The sequence below is a fragment of the Tauraco erythrolophus genome, chromosome 21 (genome assembly GCF_009769465.1).
Source record: "Tauraco erythrolophus isolate bTauEry1 chromosome 21, bTauEry1.pri, whole genome shotgun sequence".
NCBI classification, from domain to species: Eukaryota; Metazoa; Chordata; class Aves; order Musophagiformes; family Musophagidae; genus Tauraco; species Tauraco erythrolophus.
In genome coordinates, this window is record NC_141485.1 from 923,317 (window position 1) to 943,666 (window position 20,350).

The following is a 20,350-nucleotide window of genomic DNA, read 5'->3' on the forward strand; positions in this document are numbered from 1 at the left end:
TCCAGTGGTTATGCAATTAGATTTTTACTCTAAGTAAAGCTTGCGGACTGACAGGAGCGTTCTGCCCGGAGCGGCCAAGCATTGCTTAACATCGTTCCAGTTCTAGTCATATCTTCACCTGAAAGCAGATGTTTTGTGATCAGCAGTAATCGGGGTAGAGAAGGGAGAATGAATGGGGATGAGAGAAGACGGTGAAATGAATTTAACCTGGTGTAGTGGAGGATTTCCCTGCCCATGGTAGGGGGGTTGGAACTAGATGATCTTTGAGGTCCCTTCCAACCCTAACCGTTCTGTGGTTCTATGAAAAGGATATCTGTACATGTTTAAAAAACATTCACAACTGCTTACTGTTCTTACTGATACGCCACATTCTCCAAACACCAAGAAGTTATTTTGCACTTTTTAAATGATTCTCACAACCCAGATGGTTCTCAAAACAGTTTGTTTCCAAGATTAATTTAATCTAAATTCTAATCAGGAATTAATACTACTTGTTGGCTATGGGAGACACAGAAAAGAAAACCAACTAAACCAAAACACAAGCTTTTCTCTGCTTCTTATTGCATAATAATTCACAATTTGAATCCATTTCATTAATGAATCCTGGGAGTACAGAATCCAACCATGGAATGAAAAGCTCTGGACTAGCACACAGATCTGACACTCAGTCTCCTTCACACACTCCTTCCCATACCTGCACTCTCCAGAGAAAAGAAATGCAAATATGACATTTTTCTGCTTATAAATTCTTCTAAACGGTTTTGCAAAGCTACCAGCATCACTTACTTAATCTGCTAACATTCACTGTGACAGTAACAAGAAAAAATAATATCAATCATTTGCCAAGAAACAGAAGTGCCACACATGAATTTCAAATGGCAGTCTTATTTGTTACAAAACAAAATAAATCGAAGCTATTAAGTTCAGCACAAAGACCCTATCACTACAGGCTCTGCTGGTAGCTGCAAGGCACCCACCGCAGTGGAATTTAAATAGTATCAGTGGAGGGGAAATTTTTTTTTATAAAATCCACATCACGCTCTAGCAGAATTAAAGAAAAAAAAACCAATAAAAAAAAAACTTTGTCAAAACTAATCTCAGCAGCTGTATTTTCACTGGCACAACAGAAAAACCAGCTGGAAAACAAGAACTTTCAGAAAGCACTACGAAAAGAAACGAGGTTATCAGAGTTGTGGAGAGGCCCTTACCGTGGCAGCACGACTTCCCGACGGCGAGGAGAGCGACGCAGGCGCCGGCAACGCGCAGCGAGGCCGGGCGAGCCGACCGCGTCCCGACAGTCGCGGCCAGTAGTGTTTTCTTACCAAGCCTCAACCATTTCATTTGCAAAAGCCTAAATGAGTGGAAATCATTTTTTTGTTCCCTCCCCTGCTTCTATTTCTACCAAACCATCTACCATCTTCATCCTACTTACGGCTTCACTGGGTGAATTTGGGATTATTTTCTTGCAGGCTTTTGCAGTAATTTGCTTTGAAACTGCCAAAGCAGCTCAAGACCAACCATCGTGGGACCTGACGCATCCGTGTCCACGCACGGCACGGGAACACGCTCCGCTGCTGACCCGTGTCCGCAGCTGCCAACGAACAGCCGTCAGGTAATAACCGTTTATGACAGTGGTAAAATTTGAATCTGCAACCTACAGCTGAAACATAAAAGCAAACGTTTAAAAATACAGGAACAACTTTTCATACTCATCTTGGAACTGTTTCCAGAGACCCAATTTGCAGAGCGGACGTGACTTCCAAAAAGCCCTTTACAATTAGCAGCCTGCCAAGCACTCGGAATAAAAGTGATTATTTCAGTTTAAAATTCAGCAAAAGCTACCTCTCTCCTGTGTCCAAAGCCTCTTGCAGTTTCACCCTAGAACAAGATTTTTATGACTATTCTTCTCTTTCCACTTCAACTTCTATGCTCTAGAAGGGATTCAGAACAGAAAACTTTGAGTTCACCCTTCAGCATGTGAACATTATCTAACATTTTATAACGTTGATTAGTCTGTACTTGCCCAGTCACTGCAACTTTCCCCCTGCTGCTTGAGAAATTTAACATGAAACAGCACTTCTGGGCCACAGGAGGTAACTCACGTAAAACTTACGCCCCGATGCCACTGTTCATATAAACAGGATTACACTATCACAAGCCTGAACGATGGCAGCTCTGCCACGATCCATTCCTGAAGTTTTCTTACTTGAAGAAGTTTCTTCCTTCACCATATCCATTTCTCCATCTCCCAAGGCAAGTCATTACATATTAAATTTCCAAAGTTTTCTCATTTTTCACAATGGGAGGTTCTTTTGATGACTTGACTCTTACCTCTGTGGAAAAGCTTGTCTTAGAATTAAAGAATTTTAAATACAGCTATCTTGGAACACCAACCTTTGTGTACTGGGGGAAAGAGGTGGGAGAAATCACGCGTGCAATGCCTCTGACTATTGGATAGCTAGCCATTTCTTCTGGGGGTTATCAGATGTGGTGTTTGCTAAGAGTAGTCGTGTTCAAGTTCTCTCCATCCCCTCTTCAGTATCTTGATTTAAAAACTGGAAGTTCCATTATACAAAACCCTAAATGGGCAGGTATCTGGAAAAAAAGATTTTCAAATCATGCCATCTCACTCGGGGAAAGCAGTACTTCCTACAGGAAGTAAGAAAACCAGCAAGTCATTACACATGAAAGAGCAACCACAAACCCTCGGAATCGGCGTTCCGGATTCCATTCCTCAGTGGCACGAGAAGGGGCCAGTCTGTAATTAAAGCACACGGTGCAAAATTAACATCTTAGTTCTCAAAGCCTTTGGCCTTTAGTGTTGCCTTGTGCGCACAAATGCCCGTTTGCCTCTCTAGGGAGCCAAGAAGCCAAACGAGGATCAATCCAGAGTCCGACCGACCCCTCCCGCTTCTCGATCTCCCTCCGAGAATATCGCCACAAGCCTGGACACCAAACCCCTTCTCCTTGACCCGTGTGCTAGTGGCCAAGCTGACGGTCGTCATAGGTGCTGTATCTCTTCACGTGGATTCTGCGCACTCGGTCACGAAGTTCAAAACCCTCATCATCCTCACTGTGGGACGCCTGGCTTCGGCTCCTGCTTGTTGCTTCCAGCAGAGAGTTGTCGGGAACCCGTGGTGTTTCATACAGTAAGACATTTAGTGTTTCCTCATAAATTCGTGCCTCGGGGAATTCAACCTACAAAAAACAGCACACGTCCTTTTCCTGATCTACACAGGACAACACGAATGGAACACGTGCCCATATGTAAAAAGACACTTGAGCCGTAAAAAGACATACACTATAAAGAGTAAAACAATTGTAAATGAGGAAGATGAGCAAAGCAGTCTAATTCCTCGTAGAGGATTACTCCCACCACCAGCTCACCCACCTCACCTCTTCTTTTAGATTGTTCTAGAATGGAATAGAGTATTTCTGATTCTTAAGTGCTATGTGGGACCCTGGCCACCTTACCTGCACCACTGCAGGTCAGAAGTTAACTCCTGAAGTCAGGGGAACTCTGGAAATTTATCATGCTAATCGTTACCATATTTTCATGCACGTAACTCATCTCTTTAGGATGCACCGTGCTTGGAAGCAAGTCTTTCGGTAACCTTTGCAAAATCAGAGGTGGGAAGACTATGAGAAAAATGGCTGGAAATGTAGGGAAATCAAGATAAGCTGATTATTGGGAATCTGCGCTCCTGCTGAACTTGGGGTTTTTTAACAGATATTCTATAGTTTTGCACATAATAGCACAATGATATAAAAATACCATGTTTTTAAACAGTCTTTGAGCTCAAGTTTCCATTTCATTAATTTCATTCCATCCATTTCAGTTATTCAGGTTGGGACAGATCAGTTTCAGTCTTCTCCTTTTTGGCACATATTTTCCAACACTCTGGAGAAATTTATACTCCCAGACACAACCATTTATTCCAATTACATACAATGATTACATCAGTGCAAGTGAAACAAAGTAACTGCGATGAAGTAAACTTATGTAGGTATAATTAGGAGCCAAATTAGATCTTTACTTCACTTAATTACAGAAGAATTTAAAGGCATTTACATGCTTTAGGGACACAGTCCATCAATTTTAAGCGACTAGTGCTAAAATGCACATGCTTTCAGAACTATTATTCTCAGTCTTTCCTTCTTTAAACCCGCTGCCACATTTAGTGTTCTCTGAATTCTATCTAGTACGCAGCATCTTCTCCCAGGACACCAGCTCACCCTGCTGCTCCCTAAGCAGCGAGCCACCCTGCTAACTCCAATGTCACCGACCATCCATTCCAGTCAATGTTCAGGAGAGCTGGTATCAAACTGGTATCAAACTGGTAGTGCTTGCCCCTAGCAATTTGGCTTAACTTCTTTCTGCATTGTATCATCGACCTGATTTTTTTTAACCATAAGAGACAGGTGGGTAAAACTCTTACCTTGGTTTGCTTCTTCTCTGTAGCATACACTATCGAGGTACAACAGACTTCAGCAAGTTTCCGACCCTGTCCGTAGAAAGACCAGCAGCAGATTTCATCCCCTATAACATCCTTAATGAAAAGAACTCTGCCGTTGAATCGGAGAGAGAGTTTGTCAAACAGCTCTATGTTCTTCAGCAGGTTGTCATCTGAGTTACTGCAACACAGCGACAAGAGAAGGAATATGGTTTCCGTGGTTTTTCAACGGGCCATCTCTACAGAATTTATATGCCTGCTCCACCACAGCTTTAAGCATTGATCTAACTGCAGCACACAAACAAGTAGTGACTCATGGCCATCTGCTGCCAAGAAAAGAGAGGGTAATAGCCAATTTCAGATACAAATAAGATGCTCTGATCCCCATGAGCAAACACAGCAGCCTTTGGAGGTCAAGCTATATAATTAATAACGACAGCACAATTTCCCAAATCATTACATCAACTGTCTACATCTCTTGACTGACGCTCAAGACTGTTAAATCCTCTGCTAACTGCAGTTTTCCTTCGCTTAGGGACAGCAAAGTTCCAAAGAGTCAATGCTGCATGGTAGGAAGCCAGCTAAAAAGCAAGGTGTTCTGCAAGTCACACTAGTGACACCATATACACATTTCCAGGGTGAATGCATTATTTAGAAACCTAAGTTTTAATGACAGCCAGTGCAACATGGGATCTTAATTACTTTTCAAAGCAAGATCTAGATGTTCTAGAGAAAAATAAAATGTATTGTATTATAGCTTTAAAATCAAGTAAGCTATCAGAAAGCTATTCTTAAAATTTCAAGTATTTTACTTAAATAACAACATCGTGGCCACTAAATGTCCAATTTGATTAAGTAAAACACACCCAAAACCTAAAAGCCTTACTCCTCCAATACTAGCTTGAATGCAGCTGTACTGGAAATAGGTACTCTGTGCCCCTTTGTCTCTCTTTATAGGTGGCTGGGAAATTACGTGCGGATATGTGGAAATTAGTGAACGCATTACTGCCTAAACAACAAAGCCAACCTTGCTAGCTTTAACAGTAAAATTCCTTCCTCTTTGGACCCAGAAGCTCAAAGTTCACACCTTGCTGCCAAGAATCTACCCAGAGACATGACATCATACTTTTGTACGCAGTATCTTCACTTTTGCAAGTGGTCCAGGAAGGCTACGAGCCCCTTGTGAACCAAGGCACTGCTAATAAGAACGGCCGGCTGGGCTCCACGTCAAACACGGGGTCCGAGAAGTATTCCTGTTCGGATCTGAATAAAACAAGGGTGATCTGCAACCAGACCAAACCTGCAGCTCGCAAGAATCATTTGCTGAAGCAATCTGGGATTCAGCCAGTGGCAAGTCCCAGCCTCTACCAAGCAGCAGCGCTGGGAAAAGACTGTGGAAGTCTTCATCCAGGTGTTCTTAGAGCACACTGACAACGGAGCTGCGAAAGCTCCTTTTATACCATTGATGAGCAAGAAGAAAAAAAAAAATCTTTCCTTGCTAGCAGCCAGTGTGGGATTTGAAGCGAAGATGCCCCACTCAAACACCACCATGGCATGCAGATTCATGCGCAAGGATTAACTGGAACCCTGCAGCCAGCACCTCCTGGTATCGGGGATTCTGTCGCGGGCATTACTGCTACATTCACGTTTCCAGAGCCATGGTGACTGACACGCTATTTGGTGCCTGCTTTAGCATCACTGCTGTAAGCTCCAGGGTAACACAGAGAGGAGTCCCATACAACTGGCAGATGCAGAATGCACTCTGCTGAAAAACAGGCTGCTCTTCAGCACTCCCACAGGGAGCATTTCCTGACTACCTGAAACATCGTGATTGTTAGAATCCATCTCTCTGACAGACAGACCATCAGTTTGTCTAGAGAAAAAAGGTTCCAAGATTGCATCTCAGCCTGAAAAGGCCAAAAATGAAGATTCTGCATAGCATAAAGGATCACTCACATTGCTTCACTGACTGGTTTGGGAAAATCCAAAGCCATTCTGATAGCATCATAACAAAGGATCATGATAGTTACAGCATAAAACTAAATAAATAACATTACTTTATGCAGGAGGAAGACCAGTAAATTCTTGCCCTGGCCCAATCTGGGTTGTATCTGAGCAGAGCAGACACTTTCCTTTGTAACCAAATAACTAATTCACTCAGAGGCACTAGAGGTGTTGGAACATCAAGAACGTCTGTAGGTCACAGTAAGAGTGCTGGCAGAGGTGTATGCAGACTCAAAAGTAAAGCTAAATGATGAGGCAGGGATCATGGCTCCTCAGCTTTACATTGACAAGGTAATGCTCTCCTTACCAGTTCGTGCTGCATTCCCTAAATTACATCCAGTTTCAGCCAATATTCTCAGCCTCGCTGATCTTATCTCTGGTCCCTTGTTTCTGGTCATCCTTCTCGCACAACTGAACTGTAGGCTACACTTCAACAGATACAGTTTGGTGTGTTCCCCTCCCGTTTAGATTCACATCAGTCAAAAATAACTGCACTCAAATCCATAGAAAAGCACTCTTGTAAGCAAAAAACCCCCCCAAAACAAACCAATCAACCTAACCAAAAAGCCCACGTTAGGTTGCACCACATCTTCCTCCACTCTTGTAGTCAAAGTAAAACTTTCCCATTACAGTGGGGAAAAAACTGACATACCTGGTGTAGGAGTATTTATTGTTGCTTCTATTATAAAGCAGCTTAACAACAGGCTGTTGGGAGAGAAAGAAAAAAAGCAGAAAAGGTAAGTTGTGTGTTTGAATACATTTAGCAAAAATTCAGTTGATCACTGGATAGTTGTGGAAAAGCAGTTACTTTCATTGATGATTCTATCAGTCTCTCTTCTTCTTTCGGAGATGTGATAATAGGGATGCTACAGACAGGTTCATACAAGTCCTTCTTGTCCTGTTTTAAAGAAAGAAGAGAGAGAGGAAATAAACTCGAGAGATAAATGCTAAAGCTAACATCTGCTGCTGCTGTGTTCTCCAACCCCTCCAGCCATGTTCCCAAATCCTGTGATGCAAAGGAGAAAAAAATCAGTTCTGTGTTGCTATAGTAACCACACAGCACTACCTTGATCTGCAACTCAGAAATACAGCGGAGAGATTTCCCATCCCCAGGAGGCAGCAGTAATTGAAATATCGGGATGCAGGTGGATGTCCTTCTTAGCTATATCAAGGACCCCAAGCTCAAGTCATATTTGGTTTAAGTGGGATTCTTATTCCATCCTTTTTTGAAGAACAGAATAGTAAGAGTTCACACCACTTTTAACTAGCTCAAAACACTACAGAATATGAGAATATCAGCCATGATGAACTGAACATTTGGCAAGAACAGCATGTCACCAGAACGGGCTTCGGCCCCTTGTGATGCAAAAGCAACAGTCAAGAGCATGTGGTACAGTCTGTGGCTCCACATTCTTCCCGTGGCAAATTAAGGAAAGCTCAATAGCTAACAGGAAAGCCTCAGAACATTTTGCTTTCAGAAGAAAGGCTTTAAATTCCAAACCAGAAGGAAAACTGTCAGCGTGGCTTTGCATTTCTTTCAGAGGATACAAGTATGCTGAACCTAGTATGTGAGGCATTTATTCATTACTAAGCTTTGTCCTGCACAAAGCAGTAATTTCACAATCTCAAGACTAATAGTAAGTTTTATACATTGCATCTGGGCGAACCTCATTAAAAAGCTGGCAGAACAAGCTGATTTCAATCAGCAGAATGCACAGAGACTCGTAAAGCAAATAAAGCTACTATGGGCTCAGGCGTTTGCAAAACGGGTACGGAGAAAAGTCCTGAAAATACTCAGTGCTTATTACCACATAGGTCTTTTTCTCCATTAAGATTCAAACTTAGGAAAACAGCTATCACGTTTCCAAAGACTCAAACCCATTCCGTCTATAAACATTACCTAATTAGAAGTGACATAACTTGAGGGAAATTTAGACAAATGTCATAACGTCTTTTAAAACATATGCTCAAAATAATCATGTTTATTCAATCAGATTCCTTTAAATTTCTGGCTTTTATATCATTTCACGCAAGAGGAACTCATTCACTATCTATTTCCTAAATAAAATTTTTTAAAAAGGAAACAGCAAAGAATGAGTCCTTCTAGTTACATGACAAACTGTGAATACAGTTTCTACTTTATTCATCCTCCTGGCGTACTTCTGAGGTAGAAAAGTGCTACCATCCCCATTCTGAGGGGGCAGCTGGACAACTGAATGGAAGCACAAAGGGAAAGGATTTACCCATCATCATACCAGACATCTCTGAAATGACAGGAACCCAAACCTACATCTTGCACATTCTAGACTCATAGAATCTTTCTTTTCTTAAAAAGGGTGGGACAATTTTTCTTTTTGTAAAAAGAAATAGCTCTCTTGATAACGCAACCACCTCACTAATTGCACTGAATGCCTTCGGAGCACAGGTACCTGTGGCCTGGAAGGCTGTGCCATGATAGCACATGGATCTGAAAACATTTCCAGGGAGATCATAAACTGAATTTCATCTCACTGAAAACATTGCAGAATCTCAGGTGTGCACACAGAGCAAGGACAACTATGGCCTTGATAAACATACCAGATAAGCTCTTACACTTACCTGACTGCTGTTTCATTTTCTTTCCAGGCTGTCTTGCACACCGGAGACTTGATGCCACCTCTAAGGCCATTCTTAAGTTGTCTTTTGTAAATCAGTAAATATAAGCAAAACACCCATGAGAAACTTTGCAGGCTACTTCTATTTCTTACCTGCAAGGCTGCCTGGCACATGTCCACTAAGCCCTGAATGAGGTAATATTTGGCTTCTGCCATCAACTCTTTGATCTCCTGTCTGTGTTTCGGAAGTGCAATCGTGTCATCTCGGAGATAGTTTAAAATTGTTCCAAAGTGCTTCCCACAACGGTCTATAAGGATCCAGCCTGAAAAATAATCATCACATCGTTTCAACCACCCCAACACTATGGGGCAAGAAAAAGCTCCTCCAAGAGGTTAAATAAGCCTAATGTTTCCTGAAACTGCATATGAGACTCTCCCCATTTCATTCAGCAGAAGTCTTTACTGGCTTTAAGCAAATCAAAGTTTGTTACAGAACAGAAACTGACAGTGGAACCACTCCTTTGGTACCTCCTGCACGTTCTCACTACTTTCCAGCACCCCAAAAGAAAAGTGTCAATCTAAAAATGCCTGGCTTCCTATCACAAGACCCTAAAATTGCTGCAGGAACCTGACTGGACTGAATCAATTGATCAGTCAGTGGGCTTCCTGTCCAAAACCATTATCTGTGCTTCACCTTTTCTGCATTAGGTTCTCATTAAAGGAATGGACCTTTATAACTACTATGGGAAGTCTAATCTACATCTATTCAACTGCCTGTCCAAGCTATTCGAATCTTAAAAAAAAAAACCAAAAACGCTTATTGTTAGGTAGTTTGCTGCTTTTATTTAGAGGCTTGTCCTATTCCCAGCAAAACCGGTGTGCCGTATTTGTATGGGAATAAATGTAATAACTGCCACTACAGTGTCATGCTGGGCAATTAGAAACTTATCACTAAGAAAGCCAAGGAAAGACAAGAGAGAATCCAAAAATGTTTGCAACAACTAGATTTGGGATAAGTCCTGTGGCCTAAAGGTTTGGAAGACTTGGCAGTTTTCCAGCCACATCTTCTGCTGTTTTTCAGAGTTAAAGAGAGAGAAGTGTTCCGAAGATGCAAAAAGGTAGACTAGCCCAGAAAACCCAGCATGGGAAAAAAGCTGTTCTAGTCTCCAAATAAGAGCAAAGAACAGGACAGAGACAGGCCAGGAAGGAGAGGGGATGCAGCACAGGAAACAGTAGCAGACAGACAGTTTGTGCAATTTTAAAACATCCCTGAAGTCACATTCCCTCGGAAACAGGATGTCTGACTTGCCGGCAAACAATAGCAATGTAGGATGCACACAGGCAGGGAGCTCAATGCAGTGCCAAACTCTGTTCCATAATGTGGAAGACAGGCAAAAAAGCATTATTTTGGGACCCAGGTACAGAAAACAACACAGGAAAGTAAGCTAACCACTGCTAGTTTCTCCAGCTGTAGGAGCCAGAACGTGAACTTTGTTTTCCATTCAGGCTGAGGCTCTTACACATAACTGCTGGACTAAATGGATTTAGTTGTATGTAACACTCAGCAAGACCCAGCCTGCTCAGGGGGATCTTGGTTGAAACTACAGGCAAAATCCACGTGGAGCTTTTCGGTTTCAGTAAACACACTGTTGTGCATCAAGGTTAAACTGAGGTAATCCGGCCACGCAGAAGAGCTTCCGCGTGCGAGCGCTCCCAAACACCAAGAGGTGACGTACTTGCCAGCCTCTCAGCCTCTTCTCCACAGTGTCACAACCCTCATTCCTAAGGTGTCATTTTGCCCTGGACTACTAGAGAGAGGAGAATGAAAGGACCCATAGCCATTTCTGATATTGGTCTTCTTACTTGCTCTACTCTCTGTAAATTAATACGGGGTTTTATAATGCCCAGATTCAGTGTCCAGCAGGAGGTGACACACCACTTGACTGATGGCTAAATACTGTCACAGCATCATAAGCCGTAAGTGGAACGTGCTACTGGGAGGAGGGAAAAAAAGGAATTTTCTACAAAACAAGCAAGGCTATGCTGAGTTTTAAAGATGAAAACTGAATGTCCCTCCCAACATATGCATTTTGAATGATGCCACGACCTGACACCACATAAACGACAACCCACATACTGCCTGTTCAGTCTTGATCACATCACCAACAATCTGCATGCCAGCTGTGATGGCAGCAAAGAGAACCAGTCCTTCCACGAGCTGATTTCAGTAACAAAAACCCACATTTTTATAAAGCGCAGAGGACTGTTAGCACCAATGGGAGCTGGCTGCCTAATGTTACCAGTTATTTTTGGAACACATCTTTCCCTACGTCCTTAACCGAGTGTTAGTCTTAAGATATTTAAAAAAACACCACCACACCCCATTTTTTTTTTTTAAATCCTCAACAACAAAAGACACTCCCTTACCTTCTTTGTCTGTGAGCACCTCCATTCTGCCGCTGAACATGGCCTTAAGCATCGTGTCATGCCTGGTGAGGACTTGGACCGTGGTGTAGTACAGAGAGCCCCCGACGTTGAGCCGCACGTACTTGTTACCAAGGCTGCCCCCTTTGAAGCTGCAAGCTCTGGGCTTGGGCCCTGCAGCTGGACAAAGGGTGGTGGTGGCTAGACACGTGTCCCCGGACATCTCCTTCTGTAGGTAGATGACGACCCTGCAGAGCGTGGGCTTGACAGATTCCGCCGTGGTTGGTGGAGTCACACGTCACCAGGCGAGGACGGCAAGGCGAAGGCAGTCATAACCACTGGGCTCCTGGAGCAGAAAGGGGTGAGATCAGTACACAAGTCTGGAATTTCCATCTACAACAAAAACATGAAGCCCACGTTAGAGAAGATATACTTCCACTAAGGACACATCCGCACACATCCTGACAAAAAGAGATCTCGCAGTTTTTCAGACACCTTACGCAGCAATGCAGCGCAGCCGCGATACAGCTGAGGCACGCCCAACTTCTCCTAGCTTCCAGTTGTTTTGTCTTCAGCCAACACTGCAAACGCCACGCAAATCCGCAGCCCCGGTTTACATGCTAAGTCTGGAACTCAGCTCCCTCTCAACTTCCCAAAAGAACACAACTTTTTCTGTGCAGAGCTGAAACTCAGTGGAAGAGCTTCCTGCCCTTCCTTGGGCCGGGGTGCGTGTCTGTGTGCCTGGGGTTTGCTGGTGCTGTTTCGTTTTTTAACTGGAGACAGTCACAAACGTTTCTTCAAATGCCTTGACAGTGAAATGCTGGACAATAACGTTCTATTTCCTGGCAACTCCTTTCATTCAAAACTCTTCTTCCTCCACCCTGGAATGCCAAGCAGTCAATGCAGTTTTAATTAAAAAAAATAATAAATTGTAACATCACCTCCTCGCCAAGTACATCCAGCCTTTGGAAGATCAGTCTCACTTAAAAAGTCAGCTGGATGTTCACTGCTTCTTCCTCTCCCCAGTCTCACTGCGCTTACCCTTCCATCCACGACAACCTCGAGATGGAAACAAACAAATAAAAGAACGAAACTCTAACGGGCCAGATCTGAAGTTCTTACAAGTTTCTTACTTATCCTTCTAATAATAATTATTGTTCTCAAAAGCATTTTGCTGTTGAGTTTTGTTGTTGTTTTAAAACTTTCAGACTACAAATATCTCCTCCCTTCTCTGTTCTGTGCCTATGGCACACGAGTAACCTTTCATAAATAAATAATAACTTGCTAATTATGGTGCTGTTCTTCCTACATCCCTCTTCCTTCTCGCTCCACCTCAGCTTCCAACGGAGCAAAAACCCACAGCCAATCATCTGTACAGCAAATTACTCGGCAGCTACAGACGGCACCTTAAAATTGCCAGAGATTTGAGTAAGGACTGAGCTTAGACCACCACCTAGACCACAACGTTACTCTGCGACTCTTAGCGCGGTTACTCTAATTAAGCAAACGCTCCCAACGACGTCCATTACATAACAAGCAGTGCAAATACTGCGCAGAACATCAAGGCACAAACCAATTCTATGAATTTTAGTGGCACAAAAGCTCGATTTGTCTGTAAGTGCTTTAACTGGAACTCCCACTCCCTGCTAATCACCACAACGCCCCGCGGCGAGCCTCAGCTGGGCAAGACGAAGCTTTTTCTGGTGACACCACTTGAGTCAAGTAGTCCATGAGCAACCATAAGGCAAAGGCAATCGCGAACTACAAACGGAATTGGCCAGAAAAGTAACTCCTGACTGGTAAGCAAGCAGTGGCAACCAAAAGTTGTGTGTTACAAGAAGTCAGCTACCCAACAGAGCAGCTAAGGGCCACCAAGAAACCCGTCGGAAAGGGCCCAAACGCGGCAGGTAACGCGGTTCCTCCCGCCGGCTCACGGGTGCTCGCTACCACCCGTTACGAGTAAGTGCATCAGGACCGGACAGACCGCGCCTCGTCCCCCGGTTACACCTCCGGTAACAACGGACGGACCCGCGGCCGCGCGTTGGTCGCTGGTGTCCCACCTCGCTCCGACCCCCGGCGATCCCTGTCCTGAAGCAAAGGCACATTCCCAAGGCAGCCAGGCCCGGTCTGTCGGGAGACACAAAGGCAGACGGGGCTCCCCGACGTGACGCCGCTCGGTGACGGACTCACTAGACACGCGGTGCCCATTAGGGCGGCGGTTTCGGTCAGTTTTACCCTTTCGGGCCGCCACCCGCTCCTCTGGCCGCGCAGAGCGGCGCTCTGCAAGGGCACAACCCCCCCGGCCCACCCGGGCAGCAGGCAGCGCTGCTGCTCTGACGTGCTCATTAACTAATTAGCTGGAGGCGTTGGTAATGGGCACTAACGCGTCCTTTAATGACCCGCGAGCACGGGAGCGGGCTTTCCGCGCCCCTCCCTGCCCGGGGCGGCGGGCGGAGCAGGGGCACCGCAGCTGGGCGCGGTCCCGGTGAGAACTTCCATAGCCAGGAATCCCCTCACGGAGAAAAACACCCGAACCCCACCGCTGCCGCGCGGAGCTGCTGGCGAACCGGGCTCGCTCCGGCCTGAATCCGCCAGCCCCTCCCCGGTTTACACCGAACGCTCCTCCCGGTTCTCGGGGCCCCCCCGGGCCCCGCCACGGCGGAGTAGAGGCCGGAGCCCGACCGCGCCGAGCGCGGCCCGCAGCGCGCACGGCGGCCTGGCACACCGGGGCACGGCTGCGCGGCCGCGGAGGGCGCTCCGCGCGTCCTGCCTGGGCCCGGGCCGGGGCCGGCACCGGGAAACACGACCGGAGGCCGGCCCGCTGCTGCGGGGCGCCGGGCCCGGCCCGCAGCGCTCACCCGCCGCCGCGGCCCCCGGCTGAGCTCATCTCCTCCGCGCCCCGCGGGGAACCGGCAACCCGGAAGCGCTTCCCGAGCCGAGCGCCGCTCCCGGCGTGCCCCGCGCTGTTGCCGTGGCAGCGGCCGGGCCGGGCCGGGCGGCGATGGCGCAGGCGGCGCTGGGCGCGGCGGGGCTGCACTTCGATGAGCTGAACAAGCTGCGGGTGCTCGACCCGGAGGTGGCGCAGCGGACGGCGCAGCTCCGCGAGGAGTGCGGGGCCTTCCTGGACGGTGGGTCCGGGGCGAGCGGCGGCCCCCGCGCCCCCACAGCCAGGCCCGGCGCGGGGCCCGCCCGGCAGCGCCGCTCGGGCGAGATGGAGCCGCGACGGCACCGTGCGCGCCCCGGGGGGCTGCGGGCCACTGGCGGGGTGCCCGCCTGTCGCCCCGCTTTGTCGCCATCTGAGCGAAGTGCGGCCGCTCCCAGCGAGCTCCCGAAATACGCGCCGCGTCTGAAAATCACGGCGTGTAGGAGAAGCGTTACTCGAATTCGGGGCGTTCTGAACATGATGTGACTCTTTTTCCTTTACAGAAATAGTGGAGTTTCAGAAGACAGTGGGCAGCTTAATCGAACTTGTCGATCAACTGGCAAAAGCGGCTGAAAGTGAGAAGATGAAGGTACTGTGCAGTTAGTTACTGGCTGACACGCACTCTGCTCTGTCCCGTCCATGAAAAACCAGATCTCTCCCACTTTTTACGGCATAAGCAAGCTTTTTCTGTCAGCCTGTCAGGCGTTTCCGTGATGGTTAACAGCTGGCTGTCCGCAGCATGAAAGCACGGTGCTTTTCCAGGGATATCAACCTCTACAAGACGTTCCCAGGCACGCTCGGAGTGCCACGTTACTGCTGCGTTTAACAGCACTGCTGTTGCTGCTCATCTGTCTATTTGCACGTAAATAGAACGTGTATTTATTCCTCCTACTTAGTGGTAGAGCTTTGTCCTCAAGAGGCAGGTGAGGCTCTGCCAGGCCGGTTCCACCAACCATTCAGTGTTCCAGAGTCACCCTCCTTTATTGTGAGCGTGGCTGAAACACTTCAAAATCAACCTGCTAGTCGTGAAAGGGGTACAATCATTAAAAAATCCCAATACAACCACATGACCGACAGTCCTCTTTTGACAGGCCATCGGTGCACGGAATTTTCTGAAGTCTATAGCAAAGCAAAGAGAAGCTCAGGAGCAGCAACTTCAGGCTTTAATAGCTGAGAAGAAGATGCAGCTGGAAAGGTGAGTTCTCTATTAACTACTTTTGGGGCGTTATGTAGGCTGGGAAGTCAGTCTCGCCACCTGTGCTTGGCCGCAGGACTGCTGGAACGAGCTCAGACTGTCCATCTGCAGCGGGGAGATGTGTCCTCCTGCACAGAGCACGCGTGGAGCCACGCAGAGCCGCCAGGCTTCAGGCCCTGTGTGCCACCCGCCAGGAAGGTTCATCTCTGGTGACTTGTGTGGCTCAGTAAACAGGCAGCACCAGATCACGCAGCTGGAGAAGGGAGTGAAGCTGTGGCAGCGTCCCACGTGTCCGACTCGTGAAGGCACGTGAGATCTGCGAGGGCTGACTGGGGCAGCCGTGCTGTGCAGATGACTGACAGATGCAGCCTCACTTCCCTCCACCACAGACCAGTGAACGTGGTACTGAACCATCTGACATGGGCTGGATGCAGCTGGTGACCGTTTGTTTTTTCCTCTTTCAGATACCGAATAGAGTACGAGACTCTGTGTAAAACTGAAGCAGACCAGAATGAATTCATCGACCAATTCATTTTTCAGAAATAGAGGACTTCAAGATAGAAGCAAACTAACTTGGAACCGCGACCATTCCAGAATCTTGAGAACTGCAAGAATATGCATTTTTTCACTGTGTACGAATGAAGAGATGGCTTGTACAAATGGAAGTGTCTTTTAATTCAGTGTGAATTACATTAAAAGTGGCAATAAGGACTTTCTAACAGATGTAAAGACTGTTCTGTCCTTTGATTTTATAGAAGTTTTGTACAGTCAGTAGCACCAACTCAAGCTATAGTTGAATTAATACTACTGTTGCTATGTTATGTCTCTCACGTTTCGAAGTGTACAGCTCTTTCAAAGAAATCGGGAAATAAATTACTGTTTTCACACTTTCTGAATAGACCAGAATTAGTTGCTTCTGCTGTGTTATTTTTGAGCTTCAGAGTTTACAACTACCCCAGACAGTCACAGTGGTTGTCCTGTGTGTTGTAGTTTCCATCTGTGTAAAGACACAACACACACGCAGCAGTAACTTTTTTCTATATTGACCAGATTTTTTTTTTGTGTAGAGTTAGGAAAAAACCTCAGAAATTTATGATTAACAGAACAGATCAATTAGAGACAGATAAAAAAGCAGAAAATGCAGCAGAGTTAAGAACTTCAAACTATGTCCACACAGGCAGTAATACTGGAGCTGAATTTTTTCACTGGTAGAACTGCAAACCATTCTCAGTGTACACAATATATACAAACTCTAAATACAAATGTGACATTTAAAAACTAAATGCCTGTGATCTAAAATCAAGACTCGTGTTGAGGTGCAAGTAGATGCGTTTTCTGCCTGTCTTTAGGCAACCAGCTATGGAACGTTGGCCTTTTCCAAGCTGGTGGAAGGTTTAAATCTTGGACCAGTGAAGTGCTGAGCACACGGGCAGTGACTGACACGCTGCTTCGGTGACCCGTCGTCTTGCGCAAGTCTCCACGTTCGATTCTTGCAGATCTTGAAACACCAAAAGCAGCCCCCAGAACTCGATCAGGAGTAGGTTTTACTTACTGTAACTTACACATGTATTTACTGTGTGAACTATCTACGGTCTCATCGTCATTTCAATCATTTTAGTCGTTGCCTTAAGAAGATTAAATGCAGTTTAATGCGTTTAGTTATTTATTTCCACGCTAGAAGTGATTTCGTAGAAGAGGGAAATTTGCAAATCCTTGTTTACAATTCCTGAAGTATTTCAAAATCCTGTTACACCTCATTGTCAAAGAAAGTTAACTTTCAGCATTCATAAATCCAGATTTTGGCACATTTATCGCTGATCAGACTTTTACGGTTAATCAAAATTGAAGCAGAGCAAAGGAAGGTGCAATTGTAAAGGAAGGGGCGAGGAAGTTAAGAATTATTATACGATTTGAAATGCTTCAAAAGCAAAGCGTTGCGAATCGACGTAATCAGTTACGGATTGTGTAGAATATGTTCTTGGAAGACAAATCTCTTACTTCAGTGGTTTTCTAACAGTCATCTTGGAAAAAGGGAACTTGAAAGAAAAGTACCAGCTGTAGTAATGCCCCCATCACCCATTACACATCAAATGGTTAAAAGTTCATTTTAGACAGATGCACCACACAAACCTGACGGTGGGAGAGGAGTGAGGTCCCTTTACCTGCGTGTGCCATAAACCAGATGGGACTGGTGGTACAGGCTGCTGCCAAAGCTATTTCCGATTGAAGGAGTGCTGTAAACTCCAACCAATTCACATTTTTCTTGCAGGAGCCAGGTGCTCTGCTACCAGCTGTTGCAGCCACCAACACCAGACCAATGTTTGTCCCAGAGGACTACGTCAGCACAGGGCCTGAATCAAAACCAGTATGAGCGTCACGCGTACGACTTAGAGTGGACTACTTCCTTTTCCTTTTCTCCCCGTGGTTATAATGGGGGTTGTAGAGCATGGTAAAAAGAATCAGAAGTGGTATCAGCAAGTATGGCACGTATATAGATAACAGAACCAGGCGCTCACGTTGGGTCTGAGGTCCCAAGTGCTCCGACTTGGAGAAATCATGGAACAGGATATGCGCCAGGATGGCAAACAAAGTCGTCGCTACGTGGGTGGAGTAAATAATTGCTGGAGTCCTTATCCATTTGCAGCCACCTGCATAAAGCAAAAAGGAAACAATATTGAAGTATTTTGAAACAAGCAGAATTCAGGGGCTTTTGAATTAACAGAACATTAACTGCTGTATCTCTGACAGGATAAGCCACAAGTCATGTTAAACAGATAGCAGAGAAAACCCCAAGTACCCGTAGCAACCCAGGAAAATGATGAACCTTTATGGAAATTTAGAACAACGGTGTGACGGTGAAAGCTTTAAAGTAACAAAATGAGTACACAGGCTTGACCCAGAACTTTATCTACCTCAGAAGCGTGCCAGATGCCAAACTTTGATCCTGGTTACACATAAATGGCTGCAGTTGACAAGAGCCCTACAGTGACAGGTTTTGTTTCTGACAGGCCTCATTCTATGCTGCTTTCTCAGATAAAGTCTGCCATGAAAACGGCACAGCACTTCACTCCATGCGGTACGTCTCTCTAATTGCTTAAGACTGATAAATATTTTTTCTTCTGCTGTATAGAAAGCAAGCGTTATGCAGAAACGCTGCACAGGACACATTCTTACCCTTGTTTCACACCAACCTTTTAAGAAGGCGTATGCTGCAATGGGGAAGAAAGGCATTTGTAAGAAGGCTTCGCAATATATAAACGCCTGAAACCACTCGGGGGGCTGGAGCATCATGGGGTCTCTGAAGGCGGCTGCGTACCCCTCTAACAACTCTCTCAGCTTAGGAAAAAGAATAAAACAACAGATTAATACACAAACGTCAACTGCAACAGGGAAAAAATTGTGACCCTCGCCTGGTGGTCAGATGAAGCCACCATTGCAGCGGGAAAACCGAGTGATCTCATCTTGGTTCAGGAGGCTTCATAGAGCAGTTCAGTTTTAACAGGGACAACGTTCCTGAAGTCTTTGAGGTGACGAACCCTTTCAATTAAGTGTATCTTAAATTTGCACTCCAGGCGGTTTTAGGATTACTACAGCGCTAAGTAGAGTTGCTTTTGAAAAACTATTCCTGAAATGTCGTTTCCTACCAGAAGAACCCCAAACCACAAAAAGCCTGCACCTTGACATTCGTGGGTGATACTTCCCTCTTTCTGACCCCACTGTCACCAGCTGAGGTGTCACCTGGAGGCACTGGCTGTGCCTTCCCAGGAGTGACCCCAGCCAGGTCTCACCACGCCAAGCGGATCTGGGGCTCGTTAGGTCAGAGCTCGTTGTCAGACCGCAGGCTGGCGGGCAGCTCCTGCTGCGCCGTGTCGGAATTTTGGCTCAAGGAGTTGCAATTAGTTTCCATGACAGAAAGGTAAATTCCAGCTCTAAGGTGGACTTTGAACAGAGAGACAGGTATTGAGATTTGCTGGTTAGCTATTAATTAAAAATGGTTTCTATAATGGAGTAATTCTACAGGCACTTCGAACGGCAAAAATCAAATCCACTTATAGCTTAGATATATATATTATATATAATAAGTATATATCCAATATATACTTATTGGATATATACTACTAATAATATACTATTAATAATATACTCATTAGCTTGGACAGGAAGCTACGGATGATCCCATCCCGCTGGTGAGAGTTGAACCGATCCCCTTCTCTCCAACCATCACTTTAATTGACTCTATCAACCCCGGACCGCGCCGGGGAACCCACCACCCGCCCCAGTTCGCGGGGCCGTTCCCGCGGGGCCGGCGCGGGGCGGCCCACGCGCACCTCAGTTACGGATTTAAACCCCAAACCCGCCCCCAGCCGCGGGCCGGGACGCACGATCGCTCGGTTGTCCGTCCCACGGGAGCGACCCGACGGAAAACGCAAGTCGTCGCGTAGGGAGCGAGGAATGGATTATTTGTGAACGCTGTTTCATTTTCGGGAATTCACTGCGGTTTTTCCGCCCCCCTTACGCCTCCGCGCGCTCCATTTTGTGAAAAATCCCCCCGGCGCCGCCGCCCCGAGCGGAAGGTTCCGCGCACCCCGCCCGGCCCCGCGCTACTCACGGCCCGCGGGCGGAGGCCGGCGGGCAGCAGCGGCTGCAGGTCGATCAGCAGCGTGATGGGGATGTGCGAGAGGAAATAGAGCGCGAAGAGCCGCTCCCGCCACCGCGGGGCCGCCGCCATCACCGCGCCCTGCCCACGCGCCGCGCC

At 46.4% G+C, this 20,350-nt stretch overlaps 3 protein-coding genes across 7 annotated transcripts; 1 reads left to right on the top strand and 2 right to left on the bottom strand.

Moving 5' to 3' along the window:
- Positions 1 to 1,297: 1,297 nt before the first annotated feature.
- On the bottom strand, positions 1,298 to 14,370 carry TNFAIP1 (TNF alpha induced protein 1). 4 transcript variants are annotated; one of them, XR_015222764.1, is made up of 8 exons: positions 14,335 to 14,370; positions 11,480 to 11,869; positions 9,206 to 9,375; positions 7,267 to 7,356; positions 7,111 to 7,163; positions 4,440 to 4,635; positions 2,395 to 3,198; positions 1,298 to 1,660 (listed from the first exon to the last, which is right to left on the bottom strand). XR_015222764.1 is itself a non-coding variant. In XM_086624606.1 (7 exons), exons 2-7 carry the CDS (start codon positions 11,697 to 11,699, stop codon positions 2,980 to 2,982), a joined length of 948 nt encoding a protein of 315 aa, XP_086480732.1. In that variant the 5' UTR covers positions 11,700 to 11,869; positions 14,335 to 14,370; the 3' UTR covers positions 1,922 to 2,979. The 4 variants fall into 4 exon arrangements, 2 of the variants coding, with proteins under 2 accessions (XP_086480732.1, XP_086480733.1); XR_015222763.1 differs by lacking the exon at positions 1,298 to 1,660 and having other exon boundaries at positions 1,922 to 2,595; positions 2,705 to 3,198; XM_086624606.1 differs by lacking the exon at positions 1,298 to 1,660 and having other exon boundaries at positions 1,922 to 3,198.
- Positions 14,371 to 14,477: 107 nt separating this feature from the next.
- IFT20 (intraflagellar transport 20) lies at positions 14,478 to 16,500 on the top strand. 2 transcript variants are annotated; one of them, XR_015222759.1, is made up of 5 exons: positions 14,478 to 14,604; positions 14,903 to 14,988; positions 15,491 to 15,594; positions 15,671 to 15,899; positions 16,059 to 16,095. XR_015222759.1 is itself a non-coding variant. In XM_086624521.1 (4 exons), the coding sequence occupies exons 1-4, from the start codon at positions 14,478 to 14,480 to the stop codon at positions 16,138 to 16,140; spliced, it is 399 nt and encodes a 132-aa protein (XP_086480647.1). In that variant the 3' UTR covers positions 16,141 to 16,500. The 2 variants fall into 2 exon arrangements, 1 of the variants encoding a protein (XP_086480647.1); XM_086624521.1 differs by lacking the exon at positions 15,671 to 15,899 and having other exon boundaries at positions 16,059 to 16,500.
- A 325-nt stretch (positions 16,501 to 16,825) lies between these two features.
- TMEM97 (transmembrane protein 97) lies at positions 16,826 to 20,323 on the bottom strand. The gene is made up of 3 exons (XM_086624520.1): positions 20,204 to 20,323; positions 18,786 to 18,930; positions 16,826 to 18,242 (listed from the first exon to the last, which is right to left on the bottom strand). The coding sequence occupies exons 1-3, from the start codon at positions 20,321 to 20,323 to the stop codon at positions 17,992 to 17,994; spliced, it is 516 nt and encodes a 171-aa protein (XP_086480646.1). The 3' UTR covers positions 16,826 to 17,991.
- Between the last annotated feature and the right edge of the window lie 27 nt (positions 20,324 to 20,350).